This window comes from Fundulus heteroclitus, unplaced genomic scaffold (genome assembly GCF_011125445.2).
Source record: "Fundulus heteroclitus isolate FHET01 unplaced genomic scaffold, MU-UCD_Fhet_4.1 scaffold_90, whole genome shotgun sequence".
NCBI lineage: Eukaryota > Metazoa > Chordata > Actinopteri > Cyprinodontiformes > Fundulidae > Fundulus > Fundulus heteroclitus.
Window position 1 is genome coordinate 916,471 of NW_023397362.1, and position 18,660 is coordinate 935,130.

Here is an 18,660-nt window from a genome sequence, read left to right on the forward strand (position 1 = left end):
TTAATATCCTGAAACATGATTAACTTGAATAAGGAAATATTTATTTCTCTGTAAAACTGCTAAATCAAACTTCATTGCAGCACAGCCTCAGTTAAAGTCTCACACAGAGCAGACCACCTTCTGTTTCTCTGAATCCTAAACATCTGCTGTGATATAAGACTCTCCTTCAGTCTTATATCAGTCGTTCCTCCCCGGAGAAGCCACCGCTCTTGAACTGCCTGAAACGCCCGGCTAGTTTTCCCTTTTTTTTCTCTCCCTCTTTTGATGTCACAATGAAACACATTTGCATAACGTCCGGCTCGTGACAAGCGGGGCACACTTCAAACTGAAGAATTGCAGCTGCTTCCATCCCTTTTTTTCCCTCCCACATCAGCTGACCGACTGGTGAAAAGCAAGCTTTTGGAAGAGAAAGGATCTTTGAATGGGACAAGGCTGTGAAGCATTTTCTAGACACAAAGTGAAGTGACGTAAAATAACGAAGAAACAATCTTGCTTAGCATTATTGCACGTGGATCTGATGTAACTGTTTTAATCAGCTTTTCCACTGAGGAACTCCGATTTGAAAAACACGAGCCTTGGTATTCAACACTTTTGTTGGTTTTATTATCAGTAAAACAAGATTTTTGCAGCTAGTTTCATTTTCCCACTGCTGTGTTTGTGTCAAGTCAAGCTTGGAAGCCGGAGAGTAGGAAATGTTCTGTGAAAACCAGATGGCAGAGGGACCAGAACAATGATGCACAACATTTTCAGTAATGTAGACCCAATTAACACAATTTTTAAGATAGCTTGTTTACTTTTGCTAAATGCTTAAAGTAAACTATTCGTTGGTAATGGGCTCATTGAACGGCTGAACTCTAAACTGGACTCTGCATCACACATACACAGAACTGAACTTTATGGCCATTTCGCATCATTATTTTTGCGCTGCCAACGTTGCTGAACTTTTATAATCAATTTAAATTTAAAAAGTACACAACTGAATGTTTACTGCATTTTTGCACCATTATTATTTTGCACTGCCAACATTGAACTTTTCAAATTAATGCCTTTTTTGCACTATTATCTTTGCACTACATTATTCTACACACTGTTTTTATGCATTTTTATGCACTCTGTGCATACAAAATGACAGTAAAATGTGTCTAAGTCTAAATGTAAGTCTAAGACGTATGACTACTGGCGGATTTTGAAGATAGCAATGATTTGTTTTAAGTGAAGTGCTGTTGATGAAAATGGATTTATCCAAGTTAATGGGTTTTCGCACTGCAAAAACGGAACTAAAAATAAGTAAAATGCTCTTAAAACTTGTGTATTTTTCCTTGATTTGAGTAGGTAAATAAGATGATCTGCCAATAGAATAAGATTTTTGCACATATAATAGGAACAATTTATCTCCATCATCTTATTTCAAGTGCAGTATATATAATTATCTTATTTTAGGGGTACTTATTCCATTGGCAGATAATCTTATTTACCTGCACAAATCAAGGACAAAAACCGAAATTTTAAGAACATTTTACTTATTTTTAGATCCGTTTTTGCAGTTCGGTCATCAGCTCATTAACTTATTTACACAAATAGCACAAGCATTCCTTGCTCTATTCCAGAACGGATTTAGTTTTTTTGAAAGAAAGAAAGGATGATTTTGTGTGTGGTTATCGAGTGGAATCCAGCTGAAATAATTCTGTGGACGCACCGTTTAAATAACTCTGCTGTGTTTGTGTGCAGCTGAAGAGCATGCTTCACAACATCAACTTCTTCCTGGACTCTCTGGTCAAAGGAGACCTGAGGGAGGTGAAGGGGGTGAGGACTTTTGATGTTTTTATATCAAGTGTATCTTCTCAAAAACTTAAATCAGGTGTCTTCTAAAATGGTTAACATAAAATCTGCATTTGCTTGAGTAAAACGACTAATTTCATGTAGATCTGAAGCAAACTTTTCCTCCTCGGTCTCGCTGCAGGACCTGAAGAAGCCCTTCGAGAGAGCATGGAGGGATTACGAGAACCGATTGTGAGTTGCCTTGCTCGCCGGTGCCTCCTATTTATAGGGTGTCCCTCGTTCCGTGTTTGTACATGTAAAAAAAAAAGACGAGACGTTTCCGCCTCTGCATAATTCAGAAACGAGGAAAGGCTCTTGTAAGCAGAAGTGAGCCGGTAAGAGCGTCAGCGGTCCAGATTAATAATTCAAAGTGTGCGTGTGTCTTCAGCAAGCAGGTGGAGAAGGAGAAAAGGGAGCTAGCGCGCCAGTACGGGATGGTACGGAGCGAGGTGAGCGGAGGAGAAATCGCCGAGGAGCTCGAGAAAGAGAGGCGCTCCTTCCAGCTGAGCATGTGCGAGGTCAGTGACCTGCGGCTTCTTCCTTTGCCGCTCGGCGCGTGACGCGCACACGCCGACGTATACCGGGTGCTCAGTTAATGGAGCAAACGCTCCCTGTCTCAGTATCTCATTAAGGTGAACGAGATAAAAACAAAGAGAGGAGTCGACCTGCTGCAGAACCTCATTAAGCACTACCACAGTCAAAACAAGTAGGTCCTGGCTCACGCTTGCCCCGTAATGACGAAACACCGCGCGGCACGCTGGCATGGATGGATTGACCATAAGCGTGTCTGTGTAGTTTCCTGCAGGAGTGCGTTTCCACCACTCAGAGGCTGAAGCAGTACATGGAGGAGCTGAACGCCGTGCTGAACACGGTACGACCCGTGGCTCACAGCCCCGTGTGGTCTTTTTGTTTAGCTTCGCCGACAATCGCAGCAATATTTACTGTTTTTTTTTTAGTTTAAATGACGAAATGTGGCGCTGTGCTGTCGTGTGCGCAGGTGAAGCAGCGTCAGGAGGAGGAGAAGAGGCAGCTGTGCGCCATCAGGGATCAGCTGAGGCCGGTGGTCCACACCGAGCAGGTCAGAACCCCCCCCCAGACTCTCGCCCCAACTCAGACCGTGAAGCGGATCGCCTGATTAGAAAACGGGTTGGCTTGTGTGTGCAGGACTCCTTGCCTAAGCAGGTGTACAGCATGCACCAGCTTCTGGGAGACAAGCAATACGGCACTGAGCGAACGGGGTTCCTCTACAAGAAGAGCGACGGGTAAACACACCGTTTTACAGGCTCGTTTATGTTTAATGTAGGAGTTATGTAAAAAAGACATAATTCATTTAACACAACCAAAGGACCAGATTTAAATTTTAGATAACCGTGTGCTTTTTATAACACATGACAAGCTGATATAAAAAAAAAACGGAACTCCGCCAACTACAATATGAAGAAACAGAACCACATTAATAGCAAATGGCTGTTCATGCTCTAGAGAGGTTCACTCAACAAAAATATAAACGCAACACTTTTGGTTTTGCTCCCATTTTTTATGAAATGAACTCAAAGATCTAAAACTTTTTCCGACATACACAATATCACCATTTCCCTCAACTATTGTTCACAAACCAGTCCAAATCTGTGATAGTGAGCACTTCTCCTTTGCTGAGATAATCCATCCCATCTCACAGGTGTGCCATACTAAGATGCTGATTAGACACCTTGATTAGTGCACAGCTGTGTGGCCTTTTATTGTGAGCAATCTAAGGCACACCCGTGCACTAATCATGGTGTCTAATCAGCATCTTGATATGGCACCCTTGTGAGATGGGATGGATTATCTCAGCAAAGGAGAAGAGCTCACTATCACAGATTTGTGAACAATATTTCAGGGAAATGGTGATATTGTGTATGTGGAAAAAGTTTTAGATCTTTGGGTTCATCTCATAAAAAATGGGAGCAAAACCAAAAGTGTTTATATTTTTGTTGAGTGTAATTAATCATTACGTCCTTAGTTGCACCCAAATTCTGTCTTTGATACAAACGATGAGTTATTCTAAGTTATTCTAAGTCCTTGAGTCTGAAAATTTGCTCCCCCGGTTTTCTTCATAAAGCTAAACCTGTTTTATATCATTCAACGTAATGTTTTATGGAAGAAACATTTTTGCTTCATAGTTGTGTTTGTGTGAGCTGTTGTGGTTCCAAGCTCTAAAATAATAATTCAATTCAGTTTATTTATATAGCGCTAATTCCAAACACATGTCATCTTAAGGCACTTCACAAAGTCAGTTCCATCAAATCATTCAGACAGGGTGTTTAAAAGTTTTCCTTTGCAGCAATCCCTCGTACCGATCATGCGTGTGGTGACAGTGGAGAGGAAAACTCCCCTTTAACAGGAAGAAACCTGCAGCAGAACCAGGCTCAGTGTGAACGGTCATCTGGCACAACCAACTAATATAGAGAGGAACAATGTTATAATTTTACATTTAATATCTGCCGAGGCTCAAAACTAGGGAAGTGGCACTATGTTACATTCAGGGAGTAAAGCTCCTCGTCACTAATAAACGCTTGACTGACTGTAGCTGATACAGGAAGCACCTCCACCAACATGAGCACCTTTCTTTTCACTAAAGTATGAGATAAATTAGCAATGCCACATCTTGGCCAAAATGTTCAGTGTTGTGGGCTTTTGATGTTATAGTATACAGAAACATTTTATTTGTCTCTCTGTTTGACTCCTTACTTTTTCTCCCTCCCCACACGTGTTCAGCTAATTGGTTCTTCAACACCTGTAGTGAGTCATCATTACAAATACTTTAGTTGATATTTGTAAGATCTTCTGCTTATATAGCGATGAGTCTAGCTCTTGCAGGACTCTGTGGTTGAATTTTATACACCTGTGGCCCTGGCTGTGATTGGAACCTTTGCATTACATGATCTAGATGGGTGATGTAACACTTCGGGTAATATAGTGTATGTGACACATAATACTGGTTGGTCTTCTTCAAACCTTCTGGTCATACAATTTCAACAGTAAAACTGTCTAAATAAGATATTTTTTTGTAGCTTCTATTGCTTAATCAATGTACAGAATGCTTTCTGAGTTGCTGAATGAGAATTTGCCTTCTGTCTATAGGACCTAAGACAAACAAATAATAAAGCTTTTACATAACCTTGTTTTTGAGAGATTTTCTATATTTTCTAAAAACCTCAACTCACTCAAACATGTATACTCATAGACAAATACTTAAACTATTAAAACATGGGAAAATACATGTCAGCGTTATGTGGATTACTAAAATGCTGTGTCTGTGTTGCAGGTTGAGGAAAATGTGGCAGAAGAGGAAGTGCTCGGTTCACAACTGTTACCTGACTATTGCCCACGCCACAGTGAGTGTGTGTGTGTGTGTGTGTGTGTGTGTGTGTGTGTGTGTGTGTGTGTGTGTGTGTGTGTGTGTAGAGGTTACAGCATCCTCTGACTTTCAACAATTAGATTGCAAAATTTCACAATTTAAACTACTCATTTGTCTTCTTAAAAGCTTTTTTTTAATCAAAAACATTTAAACGTTACCAGGTATGTTTTGGTTTCAAGCTTATTATTTCTCCACTCTGGAAGAAAAAACCCTGATTCCTTTTAACAGACAGATTTGGGAATCAAACAGATGAATGTAGAAAACATTGTGACCAAATCTGAGGCATGTTAGCCTAGAATACTTTAAACTATCTCCCTGTAATTGATAGATAAGTCTTTTTAACTCTGATTTAACCAAAAATTTGAACGTTATAAATAATTGTTTGTATGATACGTCTGCTAATGTTGTTCCTTCACTGAGTGTATTTTAGTGTTTTTGCTTGTAGCTGTTGTTTTAATAGAGGACTCTAACATGCGTCTTGTCAACTTTTAGCCAAATAAACCTCCGACCCGATTAAACCTGCTCACCTGTCAGGTGAAACCCAGCGTGGAGGACAAGAAATGCTTCGACCTTATTTCCCGTAAGACCATGAAAAAAACCCCATTATGGAACATTATTGTTACAAACACTTACTATATTTACTATATTCAAATGACCAGTTATACATAAAACTTACATGTAAACTGTAAAGATATTAAAAAAACATTTTATCAAACAAAAGTAACAAAAAGAATTCTGTATAATACATGCTTTGACTTTATATCTGACTCTTTGTCCTCTAGATAATCGGACCTATCATTTCCTAGCTGAGGATGAAGCTGAGTGTGTTGCGTAAGTCTAAAGCAGTTCAATTTGATTGTTAATCAGCAATTAAACTGTTTGAGGCGTATCCGGGTAAAAAATAAATAAATAAATGAATCACTCCTCCCCTTTGTTTGAATTCAACTTTTTTTTTTTAATTGAAACACTGAAAATAGTTACAAATTTCAATACAGTTGGTCCCAGTATATATTTGTATAAAAAAGAAGTACAATCCTACTGTCTGGGGTTCAGGGGAATTATGGGTAATGTATGCCTCAGCCTATGATTGCCAATCTGTAGTGTGTTCACCCAGTGTAGCATCCCAATGGCAGCGTTCAGCATCAGAAACAATCAGAACAATCATAAAGTTTTCTGAAGAGGAGAACTGTGAGATGATTTTTGTTGTGAACGTTTAGGTGGATCTCGGTGCTCAGTAACAGTAAGCAGGAGGCTCTTAGCATGGCCCTGGATGGGGGCAGGAGAGAGGGTGGAGGGGGTGAAAGCAGCGTGGAGGACCTGACCCGGGCCATCACCGACGACATCCGCAGAATGCCGGGAAACAACAGCTGCTGTGACTGCGGCGCTCCAGGTGATCTCCGTCTGTCAGCGCGTCTTACTGGATTTCTCTGACGTTCACACTTCGAGTGTACGAGTGACCTTTCTCCCTCTCTGAAGATCCTGGATGGGTCTCAACAAACCTAGGCATCCTGACTTGCATTGAGTGCTCAGGGATCCACAGGGAGATGGGCGTCCACGTCTCCAGGATCAAGTCCCTGAGCCTGGACAGCCTGGGAACCTCAGACCTGCTGGTGAGGAACATCTCTATCAAGCATTTGAGGATGTGTAAGCTAGGTTTTGTTCAAATTGGTGTATCCTTACTACAAAGTCCAAAACTGGTTTAATGAGGGCGCATTTTGGGTCATTTAGCGATCCATCGCTCCGTCCACAAAGCGATAGCTGTCATGGGAGGAAAATTAGGAGAAGCAACACTGTTCATTTAGACATGATGTCAACAAGTTGCTGTTTGATTAAAGGACAGACGTGTCTTTAAATCACTGAGAGGGAAAGTCCCTTCAACCCTTTAAGGTCCAATACAGGTAAATGTGAGGAAACTTCACATTTAAAAAAAAAAAAAAAAAAAAAAAAAAAAAATATATATATATATATATATATATATATATATATATATATATATATATATATATATATATATATATTTTTGTTGATTAAAAAATAAATAAAGTGTCAGGCTTTCAAATTTTCTTTGTATCCTAATTGATACGTTAGCCTAAAAACAGACATTTTCCTCACGTTTTCTGCATTTTTACATAGGGTGTGTAATATATACTCATTGGTATTGTAAATTGTATGCTAAGAAAACTACTGACCTTGTTGAAAAAGAAGAGGTCTCAGAAATGTTTGTATCAAAAATGATCACTGAAAAAAGGGAACTTAAAATAAGTAAAACATTTCTTGAAATTAGTGTATTTTTCCTTGATTTGAGCAGGTAGATAAGACTATTTGCCAGTGGAATAAGACTTTTGCACTTAAAATAGGAACAATTCATCTCTAAAATATCATAATTAGTTATCCTGCACTTGAAATAAGACAACAGATATGAATTGTTCCTATTTTAAGTGCAAAAGTCTTATTCCACTGGCAAATAGTCTTATTTACCTGCTCTAATCAAGGAAAATTACAATGATTTCAAGAAAATTTCACTTCCTTTTGAAGTTATAGGGTTAAGGAAAACAAAAGTTGATCAAATATAATCAGACATAAATATAACTAATCATTAGGCTCCATATAGGCTGATGAGGCACGTTGTGTCAATAAGGCATTCAGTGGTTGAAGCTTTGGTCAACCCTAGATTCTGCTTTTGACGTTTGCAACTGATGTTACTTTTGTTTTCTACGTGATTTCTTGTTTTTTCATAATGAAATCCTTTAATGCTAAACTGCTGTTCTCCGTTTCAGCTGGCCCGAAATGTTGGCAACTCCGGTTTTAATGAAATACTGGAGGCAAATCTGCTCAGTCCATCACAGAAGCCCTCCCAGCACAGCCACATGTAAGCCACACACCAGATCTAGGTCATCATAGGAGGAAAATATACGTCTGAAACGTTGTGTGCCTGACAGGGCGGAGCGCAAGGATTTCATCCTGTCAAAGTATCAGGACGTTCATTTTGTGAGGAGGTTCAGCAGTTCTTCGGCAGCGCTGAGGCTGGGCCTGCAGGAGGCGACTAAGAGCTGTGACATCTACAGTCTGATCCAGCTGTACGCTCAGAGGGCGGAGCTAAGCCAGCCCCTACACACCCACATACAGGTAGCCACGCAGACTTTTATCATTGTCAAATCACAAGATACACTCATACTTGTACCTACAAATGGACAGCTTTGACCCTCTCTTTGTCTCTAAATGTTTTGAGTAAATCAGACTTTTTGCAATCCATGAAGTGAATAGTTCTCTAAGCCTTTCAAAGTTTTTCTTGGATTTTGGCTGCTTTGTCGCTCCTTTTTGGCTCGTACACACAGACAGGGAAATTAACAGGTGCAAACATCTGCAAATCCAAACCCAATCAGAGACAGAAATGCAACTTTCTTCACAGTTATTGATAGTAGAGTTTAGCACACTATGAATTTCCACTTGCGACATTAGACTGAACGTTTTTTTTCTCCCTGATATTCCTCCCAAAGAACCTTTTGGCATGTAGATGGCATCTAAAAAACGGTTTAGAGGTTTGGGGAACCCAAGATTTCCAAAAGTCAGCTTTGGAGATATTTTCATAAAACTTCTCTTATTGTCCTTCTCGCTGTATGTGACAGTAAACTAAACACGGTTTGTCATCCAGGCTCGCTTGGCACAGCTCCTGTTGTTTTAAACAACTTATTGACTTTGGGATGTAAATGTGGGCCGATTTAGCTGAGTAGGTATTTTCCTGTAGCCATTTTCTGAATAATGAAAATCAGTACAGATCAATATCTTGTCCCATGTCATTATAATTCACCGGAGGAGGTTATTGGTTTGCTAAATGCAAGTTCCGAAAATACTCTGATTACCTCGAGCTGGAGGGATTGCTGCAAAGACATGGACAATGCAGACGACTCTCCCTGTAGCTCTACGCTTCTCCAGGAGTGAATGCTGCTTGTCGGGACTTTGAAGCGATCAACTGGTTCCCTTATATAGGAAATTTTTGACCAATCTGTATAATATGATTGATTTTGACATTGTAAAGTGCCTCGAGATGACATGTTTCATGAATTGGCGCTATATAAATAAAATTGAACGGAATTGAATTGAATTGAATTGAAATTGAATTGAACCTTAAAAGCCTCAATCAAAAACAAGTAATTTCTGGTGATTTTGTAAAATAAATAAATAAAATAAAAATGCTACTGGAATAAAAGACACATTTATTTTAGGGCTTCTTATACACCTTAACCAGGTGCCCATAAGTTAATTTACTGCCTGTGTTTTCTGTGTATTTAATTGAACACACTGTTAGTAGTGGTGCACACACAAAATCTTTATAAAGGTATACATTTCATAACATCTCAATAAAATAAATCCGTGGCTTGTTTCCACACCAACAGGAGAAAGGGGAGACTGCTCTCCATTTAGCCGTCCTGTTTGCTGACCGGACATCGCTGCACATCCTGGACTTCCTGGCCCAGAACTGGTCAGTCTGCTGCGTTGATTGTTTTTTTTTTTTTTTTTTTTTTTTTACGCCTGACGGAGTGGTAATGTTCACACCTGCATGTTTACTTGCATAGGTTTTCTCTTTTTTCCAGCTCCAACGTGGATGTGCAAACGTCAGCAGGGAACACTGCGCTGCACTACAGCTGCCTGCATAACAAGAGTGACTGTGTTAAACTGCTGCTGAGAGCCCGGGCCAACATCCACCTGAGTAATATCATCACTCATAGTATTATTCATAGTACAAACCAGCCTCCCGTATACACCGGTTTCTAACCTCAAATGGGATGTATTAATGCAGAGTTTATTTTGAACAGAGGATGCTTTGGTAAAACTATTTATTTGGCATATTTTTTGTAAAATACATTAAATAAAACATTAAATAAAATGAAACTAGACAGGGATGCACACGCAAATTGTTTTCTTTTACTTCTTACATTTATAAATGTAATGTGAGTGAACACTAGGAATGGAGGAAAGGCTTTAAAAAATCCTGACAAAGTTTTTTTGTTTAATTCCCATGTAAGGTAAATGCAGTTTTTGTCTTGTCCAAAGATTAAATATCATGTAACATCTTTTTTTTTTTTTTGTGTTGCAGAGAATGAGTTAGGAGAAACCGCTTTGGATGTGAGCCGCAAGTTGAAGCACAGTGAATGTGAGGCGCTGGTGAGATTTTTTAATTTTTTATTTTAATCAAAATTTAAATTCTGGTATTTATTGTCCTTCTAGTTGTCATTATAATCAAACACTTACCAGCATACAAATATGTATAAGAAGACTGAGAGTAAAGACATTAGAGGCCAAATGATAAGAGATTGCTAGCAGTTCTGTTTTTGTAAACATTAATTGATAAAATCAAAGAATAAACAAACAGCCAAGGTGATGACAAATTAAAAAAAATACATTTTCAATTTAAATATCAAATAAAGCATTCATTTTGAGAGTCTCTACAGCCCTCCTCTCTCGTCCCAGATTTCTCCTAATAAATACTGCCGTGTGTTTGCAGCTGCAGCAGGCCCAGTCCGACCAGTTTGACCACCACGTCCACGTAGAGTACGAGTGGAGGCTTCGCCACGATGACCTGTACGACAGTGATGATGACTTTGATGACAGGGTAACCATGAACTCATCAACTAATGTGGTATCTTTCTTATTCTGCTATTAAAAAACTTTAATGGTGGTTTAGATTGATGATAATTTACCAGATTATATGATTTAGTGTAGTGTGTCCTTGTTAAATCTGTTTGATATTTTAAATGTTCACTTACCATCGATGTCCCAGTTAACGTTACATGGCCATCACGAAAACACTGTTTTGTAGTGATAATCAATCATATTTTAGAAATTAGTTTTGTTGTGGTTGTATCCAGTGTTTTTTAAAATGTGTTTATTAACTTATGAGTGTTAACTTTGTTAATGTATCAATGTCTTATCAATGATATAAAAATTGGTGTTAGTGTCTGTTCAGGCCAATAATTCAAACTATATGAGCAGTCTTGGTGTTATTTCTAATCTGATCTACTCGATTAATGAGCTAGGAGCTGAAATCACACAGACAGTCCACCCTTTTTAACAGCTGTTCATCTGTGTGCGTCTGCTAATGGTTGAAAACCTGTCTGCTGTTTCAGAATGGCCCCGTGAAGAAGGAGCGCTCCTCATCTTCCTCGTCCTCAGTCTTCACCCCCTCGTTCTCCTTCTCCTCCCGTCCTTTCACCTTTAGCCAGTCATCCAACTCCTCCTCCTGCTCTGTTGCCGTCCCATCCTCCGCAGGACCAGGAGCAGGTCTCCTCAGCGTCGGGAGGAGACTAGCCATGGCCATGGAGCTCCACAGCCGTCCGTCTGGCTCCGCCCCCAGCCCTCCTCCTCCCCCTCCGTCTTCCCCCGCTCCTCCGCTGCCGCCACGGGTCAAAGGTGAGATTCAGATTGTTGTCAATTGTATAAATAATAACTTTGAATCCACAAGGAAGCTGTTGGACCTATTTTCGGTTCATTCTTATCTTGTTATATTATTCATATAACCAGATTAGTTATTTAAAGGTAAATAATATTTGAATATCAAGACTTATATAATCACTTCCAGTAGGAACGCTTGGAAGCGGTAGAAACGATTACACTCTGATTTTTGTGTCTAGGTTTAATCCTATAATTACTCATCTGAAAAAAAAACAAAAAAAACAAATGCTGTTTTTATTCCCTAATTAACTGAACTCCCCCTCTTCATGCTGCGCTTTCAGTGTGAGTGTTTGGAAGAGGGTGGTCTCGAAATTACTTGCAGAAAAATTGTAATTTCAGCTGTAAGTCACGGCTACAAGTTAATTATTTTTGAGATGGCAATGCCTGTTTTGCTATGAGTTCATTCATTGTTGTGGATGTTGCCCAATTATACAAAGACAAAAGACAGCCGTCTTCTGCTTATCAGGCGCTGCGTACGCAACGTTGGCACAAAGAGATAGCAGGGGAACAGCTCTAGCAGTGCTTTTCTAGCTTAATCATAAATATCTTTTATCTTTTTAGCCCCTTGTGTTCCCCCTCCTCCTCCCCCGGCTGGGAGTGATGGAGTAAGGGATGAGGAGGAGGAGGAGGCGGAGGTTTTCTTCCCCATGTCAGGAAACAGAAAGACGACACCTCCCCCTCCAATCGCCATCCGGCACAAGAGGACCTGCTCTGAGTCTAATAAGCAGGGTAATACCAGAGGGACCCTACAGTTAGTCTGTCAGAGTAACCCTGTCATTAACCCTGTGTGTGTGTGTGTGTGTGTGTGTTTGTGCACAGATCACGGGTTACCAACCAGTCCCAGGATTTACAGTGGTCCAGAATCCTCCTTCAAGAAGTGTGTGTGAGTATTTGAGATATAATTACAGGGTATTATAACGGCAACAGGAGATTGTATGTATGATTGGAGGGATAGCTGGTGTAAAATAAATAAATAAATAAAATAAAAACATAGTTATTTTCCTTTTATATATATTTTGTTATATTATATACTACAGAATGTGAAGTAAATAAGGAACTTTATACTACTCTCTCTCTCTCTCTCTCTCTCTCTCTCTCTCTCTCTCTCTATATATATATATATATATATATATATATATATATATATATATATATATATATAATCTGAGAGAGAGAGAGAGAGAGAGAGAGAGAAATCAGGTTACAGTGAGTTACAATATAAATAGATTATATATATATATATATATATATATATATTATATAGTATATATATATATATATATATAGATATATTATATATATATATAAAGGTATATAAGGTTTACAGTGAGCTGTTCTGTGTGAGGCAACACTGCTCTCTGCTGGTCTGCAGTGATAATAACAAGTGCGATTCTTCTCTCCTCCTGTCTCTCCAGTCCATCTTCTCCTCTCAGCTCGCTGACGGAACAACCAGACAGAGGTACCACTGGACTCTTTAGTCTGCCGGGTCTACCTGCGGGTTTCAGTCTGACAATTGTCTTATGTTCAAACGCTGTCACTATTAAAATTTTTCCTTTTAACAATGGGCACATTCATTTCCATGTCTGAAACATAGCAACACGAACCAAAAAGAGCAGGGAAAGAGTCAGCCGAGAGCCCGAATTGAGAAGTGAAGTTTGCAGAAGGAGCTCAGAAGGCTGGACTGGGCCATCAGTGCAAGTGAAGACTTGTATGGCGAAATCAGGAGAAATGTTGCCAGAAAGATTGTAGACTTAACAAGCCAGCGCACTAACCTAGGATCTAAAGCTTAACCCTGTGTGCCTGTAATTTAAATCAGCAGGGAAAGAAAGCAAGATGTAATTTGAAACAATTCAGTCCACTTTCATTTAGATGTTGCAACATCTGCTCTAGCTCCTACTGACTTTGTTACTCTGATACCTTCAGCAATTGTCTAATTATAACATAACCAGTCAGTGTTTTACTTTTGAGGGAAAAACTGCACTGATGTAATGCAGGTGCCGATCCCTTTATACTCTTATAAGTCTGCAGGTAATTTCCCCACAACCGGCAGTCCCTCGCACTTAAAATGCCGCTTAGGAATAACGCTACACGCGTAAAAAGATGCATTGTGGTTAAAATACTCAGACAGCATCTGTAGCCGATGCTCCCTGCTTAATGTTTAGCTCTGACGTAGAATTACTTTGGGCAAACATGCAGGAGGATCCCAGGAGGGATCAGGCACTTATTTATAAAATACCACAATCCACAGACAGCAGCTGATGCATTAATGATTTACAAAAGCATTTTATTTATGCTCCCAAATGGCTGTTGGAGCTGCCTCAGTGGTCTATCGTCTGACTGCCGGAGCTAGTCTCTAACAGCTGGAGCATAAACTGTGTTGTCCTCTTCAGTCAGCGTCATATTGTTCATTCTCTTAAGTTCTACATTATAATTGTTTCATGATCCTCTGGAAAAAGTGTTGTCTGAAAGAGAGGCCGTCTTTGGTTGGGGAGGAGACGTCTGTTCTCCTCACCTGCTTGCTTTCACAAAGCTTTTCTATATCTTTATCATTTGTAAGCGATGTTGTGCAGCAGCGAATGCAGCCAAGCTGTAAAGTGCTGTGCAGAGATCGAAATCTGTTTCCCAAAAGTAACCCAAGATGTTTAAGCTCGAAATGGTAGCTAGGAGCTTTTTCTTTTGAAAGAATGTGCCTTGTGTTGGTTTAAACATGTAATCACGTACTTAATTAGGATTCCTTCATCCTCGTATCACAATGTAGACAATAGTAAAATAAAAATGCTCAAAAATAAAAGGTCCTTTAAGGTTTACCCAATCTTTTACTGGTACTTTCCTCTGTTGAGCTGAGCAGCACCTTGACTAGCACTTAGTAAGTGCAGCATGTGCAAAGGAGCAATAGATGATATATCGTAAAATAAAACTCCTTCCCTTAGAATAACCCAACATTCTCACGTCCATTTCTCTTTGAGGTTTTCGACGGACAGAAAGTGAAGGTAGCTCCTCACATTTCTTGTACCCGGCCAGTAAAGCGCATGCGAATGGGTCCCCAATAAGCCAGCGCTCCCAGAGCTTCGACAGCGATGGCAGAGGTCCCACCCCTCAGCCACTTCCTCGCAGATCACTGGTGAGATCCATGGATTACATGAGCTTGTTTTTTGTTTTGTTTTTTTTATCCAAAAAATACATCTAACTGTTACACATTATTGCTGCTTTTGCAGTTCTGGTTACCAGCCTGATGCATTTTGTTGCTGATCATTAGCTCCTTATGGACGAGTGATGCTAATGAGCTTCATATCTGTGTTGTTGTGAATACAGCCTGGGTAGTGTTTGACTAACACAAATGCTGGTTTACGCATCGCCCTCTCATACTAAGAATGCTATTAAAAGTGCTTTGATACAGTCTAGGGGTTGGATTGTTTTCTATTCCTGGTGCATATGGACTATATGGAATTTGGCTGATAAATTTAGTAGTTATAACCCCCATGTAGGTTGTACAATAAAATATATTTATGGATTTACTGCTTTCTGCAGTTGATATATCAGAATTGGCAAGATTTGACCAAAATGTCTGTTTTTTTCTTCTAATTTTGGGTTTGAAGCTTTTTAGCAATACTGGGCAATAAAGGAATGGAAATGAGTAAATCTAGTATTAATTAGTAATATGTGTAATTTGGATGTATTTCCATTATGCAACATTGAATCAAATTATTGGCTTAGATTATGAATGATGATGAATAAATAATTAAATACAAACCTAAATATATATATTTGTTTTATCGTGAAACAGGAGATAAGAGCTTCTGGGTCAGTACAGTGAAGGGTTGTTTTTTCATATTTAGCTGTATCTGAAACACTGCTTGAAAAAACAATGGCTGTTTAAAAAACATAATGATCAACATACTGAGATTAAAAGGTTTTAATTCTTAAGTGCCTGTCAGTGTTTATTAGCATCATACCCAAATTTACATTTATAGTAGGTGCAATGTTAATGTTAATGTTTGATTTTTTTTAATGACAGTAGGACTCTAAAGTCTCAAGTGTTTAGGGGTAGGAGTTTATAAGTTCTCACTTCTTCCTACCCCTTTTTGAGCATGATATGTTAACTGAAACAAAAATCTATCTTTAAAATCTAATTTATTTTTATATTTGTATCATGTTTGAATAAATTTCATTTCATTTCATTTCATTTCATAAAATGTTGACAGCAAAAACAAAAATGTTTTTGGTGCAATTGGACAAAAAAAATCAGGTATTAAGGCAAGGCAAGTTTATTTATAAAGCACTTTTCAGTGACAAGACGAGGGCTTTAAAGGGCTTTAGTTTAGTAAAAGTCAATTTAAAAACAGGTATTCTATTATGTCCATCAGCCTCGCGGAGCAGCCAGTCGGCGGGCTCAAGCTCTGTATGACTGCCAAGCAGACCACCATGATGAACTGAGCTTCTCTGAGGGTCAGATGTTGGTGGTTCTCGGGCAGGAGGACTGTGATTGGTGGGTGAGTATCAGCCTTCTATACTCTGATTGGTCAGTAGAAACTAATGCATGTGGGGAAACTCACAAAGATAATTAAGCCACCAACGTCGCTCCAGGCAATAACTTCCATGTGACAGTTTTGATTAACACTGAGTTAATTTATTGTTTGTGTGTGTGTGTGTGTGTGTGTGTGTGTGTGTGTGTGTGTGTGTGTGTGTGTGTGTGTAGCACGGCTATATAGAAGACGAACCAGACCAGAGAGGTCTGTTTCCAGCCTCCTTCGTCCAGCTGCTCTCCGATTGACGTAAACCTGGTCCAGATCCTCAGGACGGCACGGATCCAGATCACATCAGAACTTGTGGAAACAGAAACGGGTCCTCATAGGAAGCAGACACCGGATGGTAAAACCCGATAGTTATAGAATCGGGTCGGACTTTTGGGTCCGATTTCTGCCATCCTGCAAGTTCTTGAGATCTTGGTCCAGCAAACCTCAGGTCTGGATTTACCATGACAACATCATGGGCAACTTTTGACAAAATACTTTAGACTGAATACTTCATGCGGCTGAATCCGGGGAGTGTTGCAAAGAAAACTGGTCCGCTATGAATTGTGGCTTGCAGGACATTTCCAATGCCTTTATTTATGGATTTAACAAGCACAGGAAGTCTGACCAAGTCACAGCCATCTAGTGGATTATTTATTGTGAAGCTGAGCTCAGACTGCTTTCTTCATTTTAGTGATATTTAAATTTATCTTGTTGAATTTTTTTGCGGAAACATCTGCAGGACACCAGCAAAAGCTGCCACAGCTCGAGCTCCTTTTCCTAAGGATTCTTGGATACTGAAGACCAAAGCTCCAGATTCAGTTGACAACCGGTCGTCGGCATAGAATGGGCACAAAAACACGGAGGGACTTATTTATGGGTTTGTCAAAAGACTTCAGAGAAGATGAAACCTGAGATGAGAAGCACTCGACGCCTTTCAGCTGCCTTTGTGTCTCAAGATACCAACACTTCACTGAGCACAAACTGTGGCGACCTGTCGACACTTTTAGAATGAATAACTCAGTGTTTAGGCTAAAAAAAAAAAAAAAAGAAAAAAGTTGAAATATTTTTCTTCAAATGACAAGCACACTATTTTTCCCTATAGACACATTATCAAATACAGCACAAAGATGTTGAAAGAAGCACCACTGTATGATGAGAGGATTGACTTTTTCGAAGTAGTTATTTTTTATTTAAAAAAGAAAAATAGCTTATAAAAGTCAAGTCTCTCATTTGAAATGTAAACTATGTAAAAAATGCTGTTTTATTTTCTAAAAAAAAAAACAAACAACAGAAAGAAATTGGTGTTTAACAGCACACAAAATGAATGTTTTAATGTTGTATTTATTTTTAATACGACTTTCTCACCCTGCAGCTTGTTAAAAGATACGGTTTTAATTTTAAAAAACAACAAAAAACAAAAAAATGCTGCACAGCTGTTCTCCGTTCTCCCAGGAATGATTCTTTTGCTAAGCAAACATGGCGGCTAACGAACCGACGTATAGGGTGACCCGCAGGTGTTATAGCGCACAGAGCAGCTGTGTAAAAACAAGAATTGGTGCTCACCTGTATACAAAAATCCTTTGTAGCCTGGCTTGCATGCGTTAACGAATCTGCCATTGTCCTCACAACAATGAACTCGCCCTGATCCACTCATACAGCGCCCTCTACACTCATGGGGACCCCTGCTGTGCAACCTCATTATACCAATAGGACATCAAGTCTCCTATTATGGTTGGAACATGCAGAGAAAAGGATCTTTGTCTCTTCTTTTTGGGACTACTGAATGACCTGTTCTTATTTTCTGGCAATCCACCAGATTTTTTTTGACATGTTAATATTTAAAGGTTTATGACCCTATGTGGTCTAACAAAGTCCCCTGGTTCTTTGGAAAATCACAGTTCTTCCTCGTCGATGGATTCAGGATTCAACATCACTTCCTTTAAACACAATTTGTTTGCTGATTTTGTGCTTTAATTGGAGCCAGAGAAGTTGCACTGACATTCAAATCGTAAGTGTCTACTTTCGCCCTGAAAGTGGCTGTGGACGTCGCACAAGGGCTGAACACCTGGACTTCCTTAATCCATCTATGAAGTGCTTTTCCACGCATCAGTTTTCTGTTCCATGCCAGGTCCACCCAGAGTGTTTGTTGCCAAAAAAGAAATAATGTGCTTTAGTCAGTTAAGATTATACTTAAGTAATGTTTAGCAAACTGTACACATTTATATTTGTTTTGGTGAGACACCAAAGGAATTTTTTCCCCCCTCCCATGCGTTCAAAACACCCAGCTGGCATGTAGATAGCATCTAATGCCAGGATGATAAAACTTGCTGCTGTTTTCCAACAGTGAGCTTTGGAAGCTGTTTTACCTTTCTTTCTCAACTGGTGATTTTGTAAAGAACAAATACTTGACACATGGTATTTTGCCCCACTGAATAAATGTTCTAAAGGTTGTTGATTCTCATTTTTCTTCAGTGTGAG

The 18,660-nt window shown here is 39.3% G+C and overlaps 1 protein-coding gene across 2 annotated transcripts in view; it reads left to right on the forward strand.

The window, feature by feature from the left end:
* unm_sa1614 (un-named sa1614) overlaps positions 1-18,643 on the forward strand; it is a 32,480-nt gene extending 13,837 nt beyond the window's left edge. The window contains exons 4-28 of one of the 2 annotated variants that reach the window (XM_036134719.1): positions 1,729-1,803; positions 1,961-2,010; positions 2,207-2,336; positions 2,439-2,524; positions 2,614-2,689; positions 2,816-2,896; positions 2,983-3,080; positions 5,126-5,195; positions 5,711-5,798; positions 6,001-6,049; positions 6,436-6,608; positions 6,695-6,828; positions 7,996-8,087; positions 8,158-8,344; positions 9,613-9,698; positions 9,793-9,926; positions 10,314-10,381; positions 10,722-10,829; positions 11,344-11,626; positions 12,230-12,397; positions 12,488-12,551; positions 13,084-13,127; positions 14,635-14,789; positions 16,033-16,158; positions 16,365-18,643. In XM_036134719.1, the coding sequence (XP_035990612.1) occupies positions 1,729-1,803; positions 1,961-2,010; positions 2,207-2,336; positions 2,439-2,524; positions 2,614-2,689; positions 2,816-2,896; positions 2,983-3,080; positions 5,126-5,195; positions 5,711-5,798; positions 6,001-6,049; positions 6,436-6,608; positions 6,695-6,828; positions 7,996-8,087; positions 8,158-8,344; positions 9,613-9,698; positions 9,793-9,926; positions 10,314-10,381; positions 10,722-10,829; positions 11,344-11,626; positions 12,230-12,397; positions 12,488-12,551; positions 13,084-13,127; positions 14,635-14,789; positions 16,033-16,158; positions 16,365-16,439 (2,700 nt within the window). In that variant the 3' untranslated portion in view covers positions 16,440-18,643. The remainder of the gene's footprint in view (positions 1-1,728; positions 1,804-1,960; positions 2,011-2,206; positions 2,337-2,438; positions 2,525-2,613; positions 2,690-2,815; positions 2,897-2,982; positions 3,081-5,125; positions 5,196-5,710; positions 5,799-6,000; positions 6,050-6,435; positions 6,609-6,694; positions 6,829-7,995; positions 8,088-8,157; positions 8,345-9,612; positions 9,699-9,792; positions 9,927-10,313; positions 10,382-10,721; positions 10,830-11,343; positions 11,627-12,229; positions 12,398-12,487; positions 12,552-13,083; positions 13,128-14,634; positions 14,790-16,032; positions 16,159-16,364) is intronic. The other variant, XM_036134720.1, reaches the window with a different exon arrangement.
* Positions 18,644-18,660: the final 17 nt, after the last annotated feature.